General features: G+C 38.8%; 1 protein-coding gene across 1 annotated transcript in view; it reads right to left on the bottom strand.

Annotated features, from left to right (window-relative positions):
* zmat4a (zinc finger, matrin-type 4a) overlaps positions 1 to 20722 on the bottom strand; it is a 68854-nt gene that overhangs the window by 31517 nt on the left and 16615 nt on the right. Inside the window, 2 exon segments of the mRNA XM_053481600.1 lie at positions 5788 to 5877; positions 18600 to 18701. Of these exon segments, the coding sequence (XP_053337575.1) occupies positions 5788 to 5877; positions 18600 to 18701 (192 nt within the window).

The raw sequence follows: 20722 nt of genomic DNA on the forward strand, positions 1-20722 counted from the left end.
AGAGAGTACATACATACACGCTATATATATTTTTTCATTTCCTTATGACATTCGTTTGCTTTACTTTGAGGTTTTTAGAAATTGGTTTATGCTTTAATATTGGCAGGCCGAGTTATTTTATTTCAATGGCAGCAGTGAAGGCATGTAAAATGTACTTTCTATATTTAATCTTAGCTTTTTAATGTCAACGAGTTTCTTCTCTCACAGCTTCAGAAGCACGCCCACCGTGCCCAAATTCCTCCTAATTTGCACATTACGAACTAAATTACACTGCATTGGCTTTATATAACCTCTAGCACTGCGATGGACGATGAGTGCGTGGATCAGGTGTGTTCAATTAGAGCTGGAATTAAACTCGGAGACATCAGAGCGAGAGTCTGCTCAATAATAAACATGCCTTTTCAAGGAGAACTACTTGGCCTGCGTTCTTGACTCACTGCCAAGTGTTCGTAGTGCGGCATCTGCCACGAATCATCTTCCTCGGGACGTCACTCGCTCCATATGCAGGTTGCCGGGAAGTAGGTCGACGTCCTTTTACCGTTGATTCGCTTTTATCAGAATAAACATGGAGAGCTAAGGTTTTTAAGAGCTCTATGATCCTACTGAAGGCTATTCCATTCAGTTCCATTACAGACATGAAGTGTAATTAAAATATGGAACACATGGTTAAAGAGAGAAAATTACTCCCTATTTATTCGTCATGTAGTAATTAGCGTGCTTGCAAAATGAGTAAAACATTTTATTCCTCAAACTTTTTCTTCACTTTTTTTTTTTTTATCGGGTCCTGCAATTAAACCACTTAACACCCCATCTGCAAACTTTGATATTTGTTTTGAGGATAATTGCTGCTAGTTGTGAGGCACTCTGTATGTTGTGAAATTATGTAAAGAATATATTAAATGTGGTTCCCTGAGCAGCTTGACATATTACTGAGAAACCACAAACTGTAAACTTGTCCGTCCTTAAGACTTTCACGTGATGGGAAAACTTACTGACTGTTACAAAGACTCTCTCCATAAATAAATAAACTTCACTTAAATTAAAGTTGCAGTCTGACGTTACTTTACATACGTCTTGTATGTTGTTCATAAACCCAAAGAACCAACACGCAAATGGACAGGACTACATTCTCGGCTTGAGTGAAGAAACCAGTCTATCGGTTTCCCTACTTCCTCTAAGTTTGGGTCGATTTAAAAACTACTAACTAGATCTCTAATTAAACCCCAGACGGGACGTCCAGGCGGCTCGAAAAACACCTTTCAGGATGTTAATTGTCTGCTTATTAACAGGCTTGTGTAACAGTTTCTGTGGTTTTTAGGACATCCTCTGGGAGTGGAGAAGGCATCAGTATCGAACTGCGAGCTGATACTGCTGTCTCACTGAGGCTCAGTTACTGAGACGATCCTAATACACACTGATGCTTTATAATTGTTTCCCCTATTAATATTTAGTGCACACTCTGTAGTAAATTAGTACAAAGTTTAATGTTGAATGTTGATCTTGTCCTGCATTGCGGTATTATTTGTACAGCTCGTAGTCTGTATGAGGTCTCCGTGTATTGCACCATGATCCTCAAGGAAAGACATTTCGTCATGAAGAAATGTATGAATTGACAAAACTTGAATTAGACAGCAGGATGGAAGCATTTTTAATGTAAGTGACATAAATAATAATGAAACGCACTTTTACGAAGCAGAAGTTTGAGATTTAGGAGTGATCACAGTCTGTGTTTTTTATTCTTACTTTGCATAACTTCCTCATTTTTAATATATATAATATGAAAGAGGTAAAAGAGCTCAGACAGAAATAGTAATAATAATAGCTTAGTTGTTCCAACCATCAGAGGAAAAAAAACAAAAAACATATAAACATACTGTAGGAAATATTCACCAGAATGCAGGCAACAGCGGCCATGCGAAGCACACGGATCTGGGAGCTATCGAACAGAGTAACGCTGGGGAAAAATAATTGCTTCCACCTCTACACTGCTTCTTCTAGTTCCCATCAGCAAAATGCTGACTTTAAACACTGATCATAAACCAAAAACAATGAGTTTCTCATGTTGAGATCTATTTATTTATTGTGCTTGTAAGCACAGCCGGTGGTTTTGGAAAAGTGCCCGATTTGATAGCGTTGTTCTTTCAGTTACAACCATTGGAGGTTGTTTCGGGGATCATCTGATCCACGTTTTGATTTTGGCACAGGTTTTATGCAACCCTCGCATTTTTTCAGCCTCTAAGAGTGCCTGAAATCTCAGTGGCTGTGTGTGGGGGGCATTGTGTGAGAAGCAAACCCGGGCCTTCTGAATGTGGCAGGCGGGAAGCCTACAGTAACACTGGTATCTGGATAAATGTGTTCACATATGAACAGTTTGACTGCAAAATGAGATCTCCATTTTAAGCTTTATAAAAAAAAAGGTTATGGATAACATTGCATAGCAGACGTAACCTGACATACCAAATGCAAAATCTTTCTGCACACAAAAAATCTCCTGTTTCCGGAGTGTTGTAGAATTATCTCTCTGATTAATTTGCTTTCCTAAATATAGTTTTCGTTAAATATCGATGTGCATCATGGCTCCAAAATGCAAGAGTACTAGTGATAGTTAAAGTAAAGCTTTTATAAAGAGAAATCTATGGTGATTTAAAAAAAAATTGTTATAGACTTTTAGCGACTGAGATTAACAATTGAACAGAAGTCTAAAAGTGGCATTTATCTCGTTTTGCTGTCAAACCATTTGAACACTTTTTCGAGTCTCACATCAAACAGGACATTTTGGCATGGTTGGCCTCATAGTGATCTGTATCATGCAGGAGTCTTTACACAGTCAACTCACATTCAAAGTAAAATGTATTTTATTTGAACTCTGAGTTTACATGATCTCCGAAAAATCAGTTTCGACATTCCAAAAATGAGGTGCTGCATTAAAAACTTAGTAAGCGAAAGATAATGATCATAGGCTCATTTATTTTCCCTTAGCCGATATTAGTGTAACTAACTAGCTCAGCATATGTTAGTAAATGAGGTCTTTCTGGGAAGCATAAACTTGATTCTGGGCAGAGTTTCCACTCGGTGAGCAAGCTAATGTACTTATTACTTTATTGTCCATACTTTTAAGGTTCATGTTTCTAGACAGAACTGAATGTAACTCTTGGCATTTATTTTCTAAAAAAAAAAAAAAAAAAAAAAAAAAATTAGCATTAGAGCTATGTACACAACACAAGGCACTAATCACGTCTTGGCTGATTGACTCAATTTGAAGTGGAAATTTGATTTTCCGCCGAATCGTTCCGTTACCAGATGGCTGATAGAGATTAAACACCGCAGGGATTTCGGTCTCAGTGTTCGATTCAGTCCTGACTGTTTCAGCTTTTATTGTTGAAGCGCATTTATCCAGGTGGCTTGGAAACAATGTTCTTTGTCTACAACAACTGCAAGCAATCTATTTTATTTTTTATTTTGTTTCCTACAAGTTCCAAAGGAATAAGGCGTTCAAAAACTTCCCTAATTTTATTGCATTATAGTGTTTGCATCTCAGGCTAGTCTTTCAAATCAACATTTAAGGGACACACTAGGCCACATAGCGAGAGCTCTTTTGTGGGTGTGTTTAGAGGCAATGGGATGTTAAACAGAGCAGCTGCGAACTCCACAGGCATCACACACTGCAGGAACACAGGGAGCAGAAAAAAATAAATAAATAAATAAAATAAAACACATCGGCATGGTTTTTACCACCTCAGTGAAAGCTTACGATTTTCTTTTTTGTGCTGAACTTACACAAAAGTCTCAGATGGTATGACTTCTGTTTATTGTAAGCAATAAATAAACAGTCGAGAAAGAAGCTAGAAGATCAGAAAAGTCGCAATATCATCATTTATTCCCAAAATTCACTTATAGCACCATTTATCACATATTCATCAATGTCAATACTCCATCTAAGCTAAATGTGCTGCTGTTTAGTGGTCTTTACGTTCTAGATTTTAATGAAACGCATTGGAACGTTTATGAGATTACAGGATTGCGAGTAACGCGGTTTGCGAGCGTTCTGCAAACCGAGCAAAGATTTTTAATAAATTTTGACTTGGAAAATGAGCAAGTCTTGGTTTACTTCTTGCGTCACGTGATCACAACTGAGCCAACGGTTTTTCTTTCTCCTGTGCTGCGGAATTGTGGGTAATTGTCTCCCCTGCTTGGTCTTAGTGCGCGTCTCTTACTGGTATAATCAACATCTGTGCACGCATGTACTGTTTACTAAGACACTGTGATTACGTGTGTGTGTAAAACATTTTATTTTGTGTTTGTAAGCGTGTATGTACAGCGTGCGTGTACTGTTTCTTATAGCACACGTGTGCGCATGTAAAGCAAAAGAAAGTCTCATTAGAGGTTAAAAATCCATTTTCTCCCTCTCTGTTTCAGCCTGTCATTATGTGTGTGCATGCGTGAGTAATCTGACACCGTACCCCTTCGCACACGCGCAGTCTCACTCTCTCTCTCCTTTACACCCCCCACACCCCCTCTCTGCCTCACACACACAAACACACACACACTCTTTTTCTCTGCTCTACACAGAAACTCTGCTTTGCCACGATTCTTTTCAAAGGTTAAGTGCAGGTTCATTTGTTTGTTTGTTTTACGTTACAGCAGTGATTCCGTTAGTATGCACTCACACGAGTGTCATTAGCAATGTTCTTGCTAATTTTTCAGACAAAACAGTCTTTCCGTTTATGTGTGTGTGTGTGTGTGTGTGTGTGTGTGTGTGTGTGTGTGTGTGTGTGTGTTTGTGTGTTTGTGTTTGTGTGTGAGTGTGTTTTGGAATATGAGCCCGCTTTCAAAATGGATTATGCTCGTAATCTAATCACTTTTGGATATGTGGGTGTGGCTAAGCAATGTGATAAAAGTGTGCCAATTTGTTATTTCAGTATGATGTAAATAAGAGTTAACACAATGTTATGACAACTAAATGATAGATACTATTAGCCAAATGGACACAATTTTGGGTTTCTATTATATATTTGCTCTTTTTGGCAAAAAAAACATCCTTATTTTAATTCTTTTGATTTTTAACATTAAATAAATAAAAAATGATGCTCAGAGATTAATTATAAGTTTAGCTATGTAGGTGCCTCGGGAAGCGCGGCTACAAAGCAGCCTGAAAGTTCTAACAGTTATTTAGGGAATAAAACATTTTATAACTTTGATTAGTTTATTACTTCATTACTTCAGTTTTTAATATCTCAATAGGGATGAACATGTAGTAATTTGTCTTCTGGCTTAAAATTCTGAAATTCAGTTTAGCTTGAAATTCTGCAAAAAGATTTAAAAGTCTAATCAGGCACACCAATTTTTATTTTACTTTAATAGAAAATTTCCACCAAATATAGCACCGACCCATAAACTCATTCATGCTGACACTGTAACAAGAGCGCATAAACACCAAGGGTGTAAAAGTGCTCACTAATAAAACTCTGTTTGCCACCCAATTTTCACCCTTTGTTGGCTGCGAGCTGACAGCCCAACACCGTTCCCGCTGTCATAACGCGAATTGTACCCTGTCATACTTTGAGCTTGAAGCATTTTCTCCTCTCGCTTCATGAAAAATTGGAATGACGCTGTAAATTGCTCTAAGTGCGCCTCACTTGTGCATTCAGCCAGCCAGAAACGAATAGGCCGTTTACACTGTTTGACACGCACCCATGTACACAGAATCACATGCCTCTATTCAGTAACAATCTGACAACATCATCAACTAATCATAATAATATTAATAATAATAATAATAATACTTACGTTGTGTGTTCGTAGTTTCTTGGCCGGACAGCCTCCGTCCACTGGGTGCAGCATGTAGTAAAGACGAACTTTGTTTGCATGTTTTCGACTCTGCAAAGAGCAAGGAAAAGAGGTCAGTTCACATCCTGAAAATTCAAATCAAATTTCAAATTAAAATTTTATTTGTCACATATACAGTCATACACAGTACGATATGCAGTGAAATGCTTATATGACCGCCCGTAACCTTAAAAATTTTAAAACAATCAGTAAGAAATAAGAAATAAATACCTGAAACTATAAGAAAATAGAACAAAATATAAAAAATTCCTAAAAATATATAAAAAAAATATAAGAAATATAAACACCTATTTGTACAAAAGAGAAAATAGCAATTTTAAATGGAGATGAAAATGGAAATATATGGAAATGTTCAGAAAATGTATTTATTCCAACACTAGGGAGTGGACTAACATAGAAAAATATTCAACACTACAATCAAAAATGTACAAGTAAAAAATAAACAAGTTTTTTTTTTTTTAATAATGGTTTTATCCAGTAAAAAAAAAAAAAAAAAAAAAATTTTATAAAAAGGAAGTAGCAGAGATTCAGTTGGTGCCTCTGGCGAGTGTTTGTAGCTAGTGTTTAGCTTGCTTTGCTAAACTGGCAACAAAATAAACAACCCATTTTCCCCCTAATTAGTCTTTAACTGGTCAGCCCTAAAAATAGCTACTAGATACTAAAAAGACATTGTCCAGGCCACGCACACAAAATACAAGCAATACTTGATAGTATTCATGGTCGCTTAAGCCATCAACAATAAAGCTTTGTAGCATACTGTAGATAGACTATCAATTTGATTCCACTCTTTTTTTTCCACTCAATTTTTGGGCAATGTGATTTTTCTATTCCATTCACTAGCACTAAGTTTTATTGTGTAATTCTTTTCAAACAGCACTATTTCTGACAGATTCAAAATAAAATAAATAAATTAATAAATAAAAAAACTATCTAGTAAACATAGAAATGATGTGCAACTTGTAAAACAAAGGCCTCCCAGGAACTCCGTTAATCGCCCAAACATGTGGAATCGGCTTGGAGCGAGGTCGGGACTGTACGGGGCATTAGGGATGCAACGATTAACATTTTTTTCAAAACCGATCTGATCCGATATCAAAAACTCTGACTATCGGCCGATACCAGTCTGATATCAGTGGGGATATTTTACCTTCAAAACTAAGGAATGTAAAAATTCACTTAGTCATTAAAATTTATTTGTTTTCGGTATAGAAAGAAATACAAAGTCTGACTGCACATTGTTGGATGAAAAACAGGCAAAAAAAAAAAAAAAAAAGAGATAGATGATATGCAATCTACAGCATGGCATCAACTATAAAGAAAACTGAATGATGCAGTAGCAAAACTAACAGTAATTTCAACAGTTACTAGTTGTACCACAATCTTTACAATAACGACCACATAGTTAGTGCAATTATTATATTTAATTACTTTCTGCTGAAAATCCAAAAAGTAATATTCTAAATCAAATGAATCTTACATCAGAATGGTAACAAGCTGCAACACAGTGCATATTATACAGAACACCTTACATTCAAGAAAAATAGTAGAAGACAAACTTTAATATAATAACTAAGATAAATATACGCATCACTCGCAACATAAACCTGCCTCAGGAATCACTTGATCATCATTGGTAGGTTTTTTCTGCTCGTTAACAACAAGCTGTAATGAGTGTGCTACACAGCCCAAAACTAGGGACTCCCAAATCATCCATCGCTTTCTTCATATTGCAGACATTGTCCCGCAAAATCCTGTGTACCTTGGGTAAAGGAATTTTCCATTTATCAAGCATATCTTTGATTGACACTGAAATCGCCCTGCTGGTGTGTGACCCTCTCATTCCCTTTACGTGTAGCACAGCGCCCTGCAAATCATAATTTTCATTCAACCAATGTGCTGTTGAACTTAGAAGGGACATTGGGCACACCTCCACATATCTGTGGTGAAGCTGAAGGACCGGACGTCTTTTAATTGGTCTGCAATATGTGAGGAAACTCCGGAATACAGCGTAGGCAAAGCGCTCTTAGAAACGTATGTTGGAGATGACAAACTATATGGCGGTTCCAGATGCTCCATGATGCTACGGAAACCAGTGTTGACAACAGAAAGGGGCTGGTCATCTAGAACAGTGAATTCTAGTACCTTTTCTGTTATTTTTACAGCTTTAGGGTTCTGATGTGAAAGTTTCTCTTGCCTCTCTGCTTTGATTCATCCTTTTTCCGTTTGATTTGCGCAAACTCCTTGTGTTCTTTTGTGTGATGCTTCTAAAGGCGCTTAATTAAATTTGTGATATATTGTATATGTTATTTCTAAACACTACTTCTACCTCTTGAAACGTGTGTGCAAATATTACAATTTGCAGTGCCACTAGCTCCTGTATCGAGAGTAAAATATTTGCATATCGGGGACATGTTTAACATGCTGAGGTAACCTATTTCGCAGGGAAAAGATTTCCGCTAAACACTCAAGTGTGGCTGCGTAAGCCTTCTTTTAAATGTATTTTATTTTAAAGGCAATGTTTTAAAATAATTAATTGTGTTTGTATACGAATCATTATAGTTTTTACTGTAGACTAATATTTTTGCTATTCATTTAATCAAACTCTGGTAACGGTATCGAATTTGAATCGATCACGCACCACCAATATCCGATCGATTCAAAAAGCTTAGATCGGCGATGTTGGTGAATGATTGTGTGTACAGTTCCCACAGACAGACACATCTCTTCCGCAAGCTGTCTACAAGCTTTCCATCAATTTTCAAGCATCACTTATTGTTAAAAAAATAATGACACTTATAAAGAGAGAGACTATATATAAAATTATATAAATTATGAATAGATACAGCACAAGGTTAGTGTTTGGCTCATACGGAGTGTACAAATGTCGAGGTGAATCAGAGGGAAAGCAGGCTGTCTTCACGTCAAAACCATGACACTAGACTAAATCGATTCCTAATAGCTTGTCTACTTTTTGCTCACACTTCATTCAGACTTTTCATTGTGACAAAGTATAAAACTATTCTTCTGACATCAATGGATACCATTAAAACGACTGAATAAACTGTTCTATACACACATGATGACTTTTTCTGTTAAACGAGACCAAGGAAATAATATGCACCGCTGGAACTGGCATTGACTTGGGAATGGGGGTGGGGAGGAAAAAGACTGACCATTCTGATAAATTGTGATCGCAGCGACTATTACAACACGATAGATCGCAAGTCCGTCAATGCCTTCAGCTAGATGGGATGGGTCATTTCAGGCAGAAAATCAATTCGCAATGTGAAAGTGACGACATTCGACGAGAAGAATGGAAGACGAGAAGAGAGAGCCAATGTGAAATACATTACTTGCTGTTATGCCAAGACTGGTTTTATGGCTTTATACGTAATGTACATTGAAGTGGAGCTCCTTCTATGGTCTTCTCAAGATACACATTATTACATTTTGAAACCTTAATCAGCATAGAGATGGGCATCTAAACAGTGCTACTTGCAAAACACTGGTCATACCACCTCGAGTAACTTCAAAGTTGCTCCTGAATGAGAGCAGGTCTCAGAAATATGGGCTAAATAAACACTTGTGTAAGCTACCTGAATAAAGATTAGCCAAACAAGGTTGACTCAAATTAAGCCTATAAGCCCGGGTCAACAATTCTGCCTGTAGCCTGATGTACCTGTTGTATTTAGATGAACTTTCTGGTGGACATTCTTGCAAGAGACTCATATAAAGGCCATATTACACGCCATTAATAATGGAGCCTTCTGGTTGTAAAAGGTGTTTACATGCCAATGCACAAAGCAGATGTTTCTTCAGTAAATGCTTTATTCTGGTCAGAGTCGAAGTACAGTACACTCATTCACCATTTTATTAGGTCCACCCTGATTGTTAACACAAATATCTAATCAGGCAATCACATTTCGGCAACTCAATACCTTTAGGCAGGTAGACGTGGTCAAGATGATCTTCTAAAGTTCAAACTGAGCAACAGAATGGGCAAGAAAATTGAAGTGATTAAAAATGTATTTCCGAGACTGCTGGGATTTCCATCTCTAGTCTTTGCCGAGAATGTTCTGAAAGAGAGTAGAGATCCAGTGAGGGCAGTTCTCTCTGCAAAAATACATTGTTATTGCCAGAGGTCGGAGGAGAACTGGTTCGAGCTGGTAGAAAGCCACCAGTAACTCAACTAATGTATTAAACCTTGAAGCGAATGCCACAGCAGCAGAAGTATGCAGCAGGTAGCCAGAGAAAACTGAGGCTACAATTTGCATGCGCTCACAAAAATTGGACAATCCAAAAAAAAATAAAACGTCACCTAGTCTGTTGTAGTCTCTGCTGCGACATTCAGATGGTAGGGCCAGAATTTGGGCATTAGAACCAACTTACTGCCACAGCCTACCTGAGTACTTGTTGACCATGTCCATCCCTTTATGGTCATAGGATAACATGTAATGTCACAAACAAAAAATCATCTTGAACTTGGTTTCTTAAATATGGCAATGAGTTCACTATACTCAAATGGCCTCCAAAGTCACCAGATCTAAATCCTAGATCTGACCCGAGCACCTTTCGGATGTGGTCGAATGGAAGATTTACATCATGGATGTGCAGCCACGATCATGTTGATATAGAACAAAATCTCTAAGGAATGTTTCTAGCACCTTGCTGATTTCATGCAATTCAGAATTAAAATTGTTCTGAAGGCAAAAAGGGGTCCAACCCAGTCCTAACCAGGTGTACCCAATAAAATGGCCAGTGGGTGGGGAATAATTTATTCCAAGTTTTTAACACAGAACCAATTAAGTTTATGAGAAAATTAGATGTTCTACACACAAAAATAGTAAATGCAGAAGTGAAGGGATTAGTCACAATTCCTCAGGGAACAGGTTGGATTTATCAGAATTCCTCTGGCAAATAGGCTTGTGTGGGATTAAACAAAATAATAATAATAATAAATATAGTCCTACACACAGCTCTGGTAGTTTTTTATATTTGTACCAGATTAGAGTATTTCTCAAACTTCTGAACAATAAAAGTCAACTTGTTCGAGTTAAAAAAGATGGCTGCTATGACTCAAATAACCACTCTTTACATCCGTGTTAAGCAGAAAAGCATCTCGTGACGACACGCGAGTCAGACGAATCTATTAGTATGTCTAAGTGTTTCCAAGCAATTTGTGTTGGAAACCTCAATGACATTCTTTTAACACTGCATAGATTTCCTTTTTTGTTCTTGGTTCCTTTCCATACGCCTAAAGAGTCATTATTGTTAATAAAGTGTATTAAAACGTCTTTAAATAAAAATCACACATTCCGAGTGTTGCTTTTCTATTACACTATTGTTATCAGTTTTTTCTCCATTTCCCAACGTTTTTGCAGAAGCCATCATAAAATCTGTTTTTCTGTAAACTCAGGGCTCAGGCATTCCCCTGCGTGAAGCCCGTGTCCAGACAGTGACCACAGAGGTAATAAATGCTGTATGTCAGCTATTTAGGCTGCACAGGATTGTTCCTGTCAGACAGTACACATTGCCTGCTGTCTTTACAGAAGAACAGGCATCAGGATGCACAAATTACCAGAAGTCGAAGTGTAATTGATGGGAAACGGTCGGTGCGCCCTCACAACAAGATCCATCTGACAAGCTTACGAGAAGCAAACCGCAGCCTTTTGTAGTCCGTCTCTAGAAAAATGCCGTCCTTGTAAACAGAACGTTGTATCCTCAGAGGTCAATTAATCAATAAATCCTTACAACTCATCACAGATCTGTGAGCCCTTTTGTATCTGTCCAGACATCACTTGCTTTCAGCCCACCATCAGTTTCTCATCCTTTGTTCTGAGAAATCTTTGTAAAATCAAGTTTCATGATTCAACCACCTTTCATGGCGGAAAAGGGACAATGATCGCCGGCTAAAAAAAGCTTCACACGGTGAGGGCACTCATATGCAGGATATGAAAAGAGTCGGACTGCAAACTTCAAACTCAGGAACAAGTATATAAGATATTCCTTGGGCTATGGAGAAAACATCTGGAGTTGAGACAGGCTGGATGTTTGGAGTCATTCCAGGCGGGAATTAAAACACAAGGTTTTATGCAGACTAATAAGTTATCCAAGATGTAATCATAAACCAGTACTACTAATGAAAAAATAACAGAAAATAACACGGTTCACAGCAAAGCAGAAAATTTATTTAGGCAAGAAAATTAGGAAAAATGGCTTAGATTGCCTGTGGATTAATAAAAAACAGGAAACAAATACCGAAATAAGGAAAGCAAAACCCGAAAAGAAACAGACACCTTGTCTAATTACCATATGGTGCTGATATTAAAAAAAAATCTGTTTTGTTGCTAAACAAATGAGTGGAGTATTTTGTCGAAATCTTCGTCTTTAGGCTCTTTTAGGCTTTGGAGAGTGCATGCACATAACATATCCTGTTCTGTTCGCTCCTAGAACAAAACGTGGTGATCTCACGTAGTGAATTCAGAAATTGTGCAAGGCTAAAAAAAAAAAATCCATGTTTCATTTAAATGCATCCTGCTCATCACAGAAGTGACCACAGCGCAACGGACAGAGCCGCAGAGAAATGTGTGACAGTAAAACCACCAAGGCCCTAATGTACCTATAAGCGCTTTACTGTAAATTAGTACATAAATGTGTCACGATTAACTGCTCATTAAAATGGATTTTTATGGTGAACAATCTATAGTCTGAACACCTAAACACACTGAGAAATACACTGCCTGGCCAACTTATTGCAAAGGAAAAGGAGACTGCTGAAATGACTGGGTTCAAAACTATCAAGCACTTTATTAAAGCAGGGACGGATCGTGCTAATAGTGCTGAACACTTCACCAAAGAGATGTGGTTGGGAGATCAGTTAAATATGTTGTATCGTAAAAACTGGACAGTATAAATCACAGTGAAAGGAAGAGCATTTCCATACACAGTATAATGAGAACTGAGAAGATTAAACAGCTGCGTGGCCATAAGAAAACCACTTGTTTGTGAGGTTTATTAGAAAAAAGGCTTCACTTTGCAACAATCATATGGTCTGATGAGTTCAGATTGAGCCTATTCCTGAGTGATGGGCGTGTCAGGCTAAATGGCCACTCTCCAAGCCTCTAGAGGCAGTGTTATGATCTGTGGTCGCTTGTGTTCAGGTCTAGACTCAGCATCGTTATGGGGCAATAAAATGAAGTCAGCTGACGACCAGTACTGAATGACCAGGTTAACCCCCCCCCCCCCACCTCCCCCCAATGGCACGGCCAGGTAGATTTGGGCGATATGACCTGAAATCAATATCACAACCAACTGAACATTTTACCTGAATTATGATTAATGAATGATTATTTCGTTAGTTCACTGACGACAATCTTTTATAAAAAGTATTACTAGAATTGAAAAAATAATAATAAATGATAATAATTGACATTGGTAATATTAAGTCATTTGATTAATTGCCCTCAAACCATGAAAGGGTGGTTTTTAAAGCATGAAGCTAAAAGCTTACAAAATATTAGAGTATGCAGCCTTTATTTTGGCCACATTGGCCAATTAGGTTAAAGGCAAAACGGGGGATTATTGAGTGGATATCGTCTGTACATCAGAAATGAATGAGCATCAAAGCAATTTTGCTTTCAACAGCTTAGAATAAGAAGAAAAATGAATGATGCTCTTTATGTTGATGGAAAATAATAAGGTCAATATTCTGTTCAAGTATAAAACTCTACCATGATGCCCCGGGGTTTCGCCTTTTATTCCCAGTGGCTTCAGGGGATCATTTTCAACCCAACAACACTCTCCCGTTTCTATTTGTTTCACACTTAGCCCCCAATGGTGGATGGGATAAGCTTTATTGGCTGTAGTAAAATGGAAAGGAATCGTTTTGTGCCTGCGAGGTTTACTGAAGTGTATACGCATAAGTCAGTTTTAAAAAGGCCTTTTATGATGGCTTTAATGCAGGTACGGGCAGAAACCCAGGCATTTCGATCTTGCCGCTGATGTAAAAAAAATAAGTTTGCTTCACGAGAGAAAATCTTCCCGTTTTCCCCTAAATGGGAACTTGTGTCTTGTTTAAGTAATGTGCAAGCTCAGTGTGAATGCTGCAACCAAACATCATAACTATGCTAACAACCTCTCATGGAAACAGCAGGTTTATAAAGCTTTCACACTACCTGCTAGTCAGCAAAATGCATTTCTTTTTTGCCCTTCTGCCATCCATGAGGTGATCTACTGAATGCAATATTTGCATTGAAAAAAACTGCTCAGTGCAGAAAACCCTTCTTAAAAACTGCTTTTGTCAAACCAAGTTGAGAAATGCAGTTTTTAAGAAGGGTTTCGTTGTTTGAATGAAAATACAGTCAATGCGGTTAATAGAAAAGTTTCATGATGCCTGCAGGCAAGGCAGTGGCTCGCAGTAGAGTTTCAATTTTTATTTATTTTTTGTTATGTGAAATAGTAGCCCAACCCCACTCTTTCATTTTTCTTAAAGTAATGAGATGGTGATCATCTTCCAGATACATCTTCAGTCTTACTTTATTTACTGCTGCTTCCATTTCGCGCTTTCCTGTTTTATCGTAACAATACACTGTTTTGTTTTAGTTTTATTGATCAACTTTAAGAGGTGTACAGCAGAATGTACCTGCACAATGTGCTGAAGCATTTAATTTGCCAGAAATATATCAGAAGAACAAGAACGTTTTTCCGACCCAACTTTGAGGTTAGGCTTCTAATCTACTCCGACAAATCCCGACTTCTGTGTAGAAATTAGAATTCAGTCATGTTAATGATTGATTAGATAATTTACAGTATACAGCATGAAATGGGAGCCAATCAGTGCCTTATCCAGAGACCCAGGGGATTAAAGTCTAAAGCACAAACTGGTGAGTTGTTCTCAGATTTTACAGTAGCAATTCCCGGAAACTCGTCATGTCACAGAATATTAGACCCCGACAGGGCAAGCATGCTCAGTAAAAAAAAAATAGGTGATTCCAACAAGAGAGACACACTTTGCTGGGCTAAAACAAAAATGTCTACATCAGGGGCTGGGACGGGATTATCACGACCAACTAAAGTTTGTTACCGCCATCTTTTAATAATGGACTCAATATGCAAAGGGCAGCTCAAATGCTTCGTAGTAATAATACAGCAAGGGGAACTGCTTAAAAGCATTTTTTATGTTTTTTGCTACTAGCGCTAGCATTGCCACTAAAATTTACGCTAACATTCCCGGGAAAGTAGAGGCGTACGCGGTTGTATATACAATGATGTAATGATGCGACTCTCAAAGCCAATCCTTAGGAGGTTCGCTATCGAACCGGCTCTGATCCAGCACTATTCCCCCGTAGTCCCTCATGTTTTTGGCTGAGGTGCGAATCCACAAATCCACCGCTGTCTTCACTTCTTCATCAGAAGTGAATCTTCGTCCTCGAGGTGCTTTCAGGGGACCAAGCAGGTGAAAGTCTGATGGAGTGAGATCAGGACTATAGGGAGGATACTTTAACACCTCAGAATTAAGTTTTTGCAGAATTTCGACAGTGTGGGTGGAAGTGTGTGGATGTGCATCGTCATGCAAGATCACGACGCCCTGGATATCAGTCCTCTGTGTTTAATCTGAAGTTTAGGCTTCGGCTCTTCAATAAGCGTCTCACTGTAACAAGCGCTGTTGATTCTTTTTCCTGATAATAATTGCTTCAATTTGTGCTCTTCCTTGAGTTGTTTCTACACCAGGTACACCCTCAGACCCCAAAAAATAGACTAATCACTGCACACTGCTCTTCTTTCATGCAAATAACAACTGTGGCATCCTTTTTTGTTCACACTGCAGTTACAAATCAACTGGTTTAACACGTTCACACCTGCACAGCGGAGACTGGAGAGACAGGAGCCTTGAACGGAAAGTGCTGATAAGACAGAGCAGCCAACAACTCTGTGTGTGTGTGTGTGTGTGTGTGTGTGTGTGTGTGTGTGTTCATGGGCAATTAATTACTATCTCTTAAAAACCAGTTTACAGCATAGTTTTTTTTATCATCTAAATAATAAATCAGTCCATGAAAATTAATCATACTGTATATCCGTATAAGAACCTTCTTTACAAGCACACTTGTTCAGCTCTGGTCTGTTGAAAATGTCTACCAAGGTCATATGAGGGACACAATGAAGGTCAGAAAATGTGTTTTGTCTTGAAAACCTGAAGCAATTCATTTAGTTTTTTTTCCGAAGCCACTTCAAAGGAATTCGAGACCATGAGAATCTTTTGCAGGCGAGATTTGAGTTGCTTCTATGTGTGTGTGTGTGTGTGTGTGTGTGTGTGTGTGTTTTGGAGATATCAAACAATGAGTGTAAACCGTTTTGAAACACTAAGACTGATCAATGGTTTTCCCAGTGCGCTGTTTAGGGAAAGCGTCTGCTCGGATCAGAAAGAGAGACGCAAGCATCCTGGGAGACGTAAGCAAAAAAAAAAAAAGGTACTACAGGCATCGTCATGAATCTTAAAATACTGAAATCTGCAGAACTATTTCTGGCCTTTTTTTTTTTTTTCAAGGAGAGCCAGACGTATCAGCTGCACTTAATACGATTTTAAGAGAATTCACTTTAATGTTGCTGTATAATCAGGACGATGTGAGCTTTAAGCGTTAGAGCTGGCCACGGCATCAGGGAAATCAGACAACACTTAGGATTTGTTGACTGCAAATTAGCATTAGCTTTGAAAGAAACCCAATTATCACTGGTTTGTTCTGTATAAAGCTCAGCTTCTTTTTTTTTTCTTCTTTTGGCTGCGTTTGCTAATATCGTGGGTGGAATAACGTGTGCATCTGCTGCATTCAAACGATTTCTGAGTCGCGTCCAAATGAAGCTTTAGGCGAAGGCCTTACTGGAGTGTGCGACTATTACGGCCGCATTAAACGTGCTGCGCGGTCGGCTGATACATGGATGAATTTAGAGGAGCTCCAGTGATTGTGAAGCAACTAATTATCACGGCTACATTTAGGGGGGACGATTAAACAGTCACACTGATCATCAGCAGGGTAATGACACAGTCTAAGTGATCACGTGAGGCAGCAGAGAGCTCAGCATGTTGTTCTCCGATGGAGAAGGGCATGTGAAACACGTCTGACGGAAAGCTTTATAAGGCTGATTTCATACTCAATAGACTTTATGTGTTTTTTCGTGCGATCCCACAAGAAACAACCCAACGGCTGGGCGTATCTTGTGATCGAAAACCTTACAAACATACCACAATTCAAAATACTAATAAAGCAGAAGATAGATGGACATAGGAGTATCGGTTTTCCGAAAGTGTTGCTGCATGTTTGCGATTGGCATGTATTTGTCCTGGACAGATGCCGATATCTGCATGATTTGAATAAAAACATCACCAGCTCAGGATAGCATTCCTGGACAAAGTGCTGCCCCGAAGAGCTGCTTGAGCAACGTGCGAGAAAGATTTACTGCTGCAAAAACTGAAGGGGATCAAAAGTGGTCGTGCTCGGCTGGGCTTTGATGATACGGCAGCTCGCGCGCACGCTAATGCTAATCGCTTGAAAAGGAAAACAGAGTGCACGTTCAGACCGTTGAGGGAGGAGTTAGTAAGCTTCTAACTTATGTGTGTGTGGGTGAGTGTGTGATCTTGTAACAAGCCTCCGCAAACTTCAAGGCAGAAGCTGGTAACGACTCTATAACATCTTAAACCCTATTCACACAGGATTAGTCAGAAAGCATCCGAGTCATTTTTTATGCTTATGGTGTACACGTCAGAAAGGATTTCACCATATTATCCTGTCTATAAGCAGTATAAAAATTAGACTAAGTAATATTCTGCATATCCAATCAAAATGGACATGTTTTTAGAAGTTCTGGCACCCACCGTCAGAAAAGAGGATGTGTGATTTTTGAGGTAGCGTTCAGAAGAGCTTATAAAGACATGCTCTTTCAATGTGGCCAATTAAACAATTATAACAGACAACATCCTGCATGACAAGATGAAAGGACATCGAATTGAAATAAAAACCACCTAGGTTTTGGGTGCGGTTAGGCTGGGTTTGGGCATGACTTCACAAGATCTTCTGGATCATCTGGGTCCTATGTACCATGTATCAGAGTTATTTGTCCGGCGCATCCCATGGCCGCTCAATCATATTGGGATCTGGGGAGTTTGGCGGCCAGGTTGGTGGCCTTTGGCTCATTGCCTGCTTGACCCATGTATGGAGGGGCTGTGGTACACCGGGTGTCTTAGTGGCGGTGTTAATGTTAGGGTTAATCAGTGTGTATAATGGGTCAGATGCCTTCTTTGTATCATATGCAATATATGGAGCTTTATCTAATAGTAGTACATTATTGAAGCGATAGACTGACGCCCCATCCAGGGTGTACACCACCTCATGCCCCAAGGCTCCAGGCCTGTATACACTATAAAGCGTTCTAGACGATGATTAAGTAAGTGAGTGAGTACATCCTTGCTAACAGAAACAAATCTGAGGTAGAAATCAGTGTACACATTTCTGAGATCTTTTAGAAATTTATCTGTTGACACCGAAAATAACTTTAACTGAGAATTCTGCACACAAAAGTCAACACACATCCACTCCTTAGCTATCTCACTCCTAACCGAAGGAGCACATACGCTCGTCTCGTCTCACAAGAAACCCAAACCGTTGTGATTCTACCTCCTCAAACAGTACCGTCAAAAGATGAGGAAGGCTAACAGATGGGACGTCAGAATGACAGACAGATCAGAAGAGAAGAGTCCTGACCTCGTAGTGCGCCACTCTCTGAGACTCGGAGATGAGCTGCGCACTGCACACTTTGCAGTAGGTGTCCGTGAAAAGGCCCTGCTCCACTTCTGTCGACTTCATCTGAAAGAAAGACAGGAAGTCAGAAAAATCTGTAAGTTAGGAATTCTCATTGAGAGCACAGAGTAGCAAATAACGTCATTCTCTTAACACGTAGCAACATGCTGTCGCTACAGGAGTTTGGCGTCTGATGTTCCTGTTCTTATTATCAAAGGTAGGTCATTCTTACAGTTTTTAGCCAGACGACTGGGCAAACTCAAGCCACGTGATGCCCAGTCACGTGTATTAGTTGCATGGAAACCAAACTGGCTAGGATGAACAGGGGTTAGTAGTGTACAACAATACCATACTGAATAAAATGCAATTTTGTAACAGGAGAAACCCATATTCTAAAATACATAGAAGCTTGCCAAGATGTGTGAGAGTATATCAGGGTCAATGTCAGAAAAAAAAGAAGAGTCAATGCTACACATTTTTTGTTTATTTCTTTGTAAAATATAATAAAAAAAAATAATGAAAACTGCGAAAGTGTAAATTTAGGAATTCCTACCTTCCGCATTATGATTGGTTAGAAAAATTCTCTCTCTGTTATGATTGGTTAAAAACTACTGCACATATATTTCAATTATAAAATCATTAAACCACATTTATATGTAATAAAGTGATTTATCAATAATAATAAAAATAAAAGACAATGGTCAAATTCTGTTAGCGATGGCACGGTGGTTAGCACGGTCGCTTTGCAACTCCAGGGTCCGGGTCCGATCCCCGCCTTGGTATCTGTGCACATGGAGTTTGCATGTTCTCCCCATGCTTAGTGTGTTTCCTCCCACAGTCGAAAGACATGCAAGTTAGTGAATTGGGTTCCCAAATCGCCTGTAGTGTATGAATGAGTGTGTGTGTGTGCATGTGTGTGTGTGTGACCTGCAATAGATTGGCACTCTGGCAGGGTGTACCCGGCCTCGTGCCCTTAAAGAATTCAGTCTCGTCTATGATTGGCTAGAAACCTAGAGCACTAGTCTAGACCTATTTGGTTGTGCAGTTTAAATGACCCCGAATATATAAGAGTCACTTTTGCAAGCTGTCGCAATAAAAGGACTTTTTCCTCCTACATATTTTTTCTTTGATTTTGATTCCCTTTTTACATATTTTACAAAAAAATTGTAAAAAAATAACTATTAATTATTGTGTTTCTTCTATGTGGGAAATAGTGGTTTTTGCTCCCTATCCATTTACATGAGTGAACGAAAAGCATGTGGCTGTCACAGCAAAGAATCAAGCAAGAGCATGTCAGGCCTGGCAGATGTTATACAGAAGTCTTTCTGACCTCCAGACATCCAATAATCTCAAAAAAAAAAAAAAAAAACTTCCTATACATCCTTAAAGCAGTGAAAGCAGCCTTTTGATTGTGTGTGTATGCATGAGACCGCAGCACAAGGGATTTTTATTTTTGTTTATGAGGAAAAAACACGAGGCAAGCAGTGACGAAAATACATTTTATAATGCAATGATCTAGAGCTGCGGTGAGCCACCCTGACAGTCCCGTGAGTACTTCTCAATCAGGGGTGTGGGTTCAGAACCTGACAGGAAACCGGACTCACACCTCGTACACTAGCTCGGATATCATCATTATTTCCAAACTTTAGGCTTTTATTAATTCTCTAATTTGCCTGAACGCTAATAAACGATATTCTAATTTATCTTTGTGGTGGAATTTGAGTTATTAACCTGTTGTAAAGTTGTTTATTTCACTGGGTTTAAATGTCCAGATTCAGGTGTTGGTTCCAGTGTTGGTGATAAATAAGGATGATTTGGCATCAGTTCTGAAAGAGACCTTGAATATTATATTAAGAAAAGTCCAGCCAAAGAAGCTGTGAAGGAAGCTGTGAGTACGAGAAGCAATCAGTGGAAGGCTCGAACACAGAAGGATGAACACACACCCACACAGGAACACCATCACGGGTTTGTGATGCTTCTGATGCTGTGAAAGCGACTGCTGGGCTGAGTGAAGATCTCGGAGCATCTCTTTCTGACACATACACAATCTTGTCTTGTTTTTTTGACGATGTCCCAGTGTCCCAGTT

Source organism: Clarias gariepinus, chromosome 21 (genome assembly GCF_024256425.1).
Source record: "Clarias gariepinus isolate MV-2021 ecotype Netherlands chromosome 21, CGAR_prim_01v2, whole genome shotgun sequence".
Lineage (NCBI taxonomy): Eukaryota > Metazoa > Chordata > Actinopteri > Siluriformes > Clariidae > Clarias > Clarias gariepinus.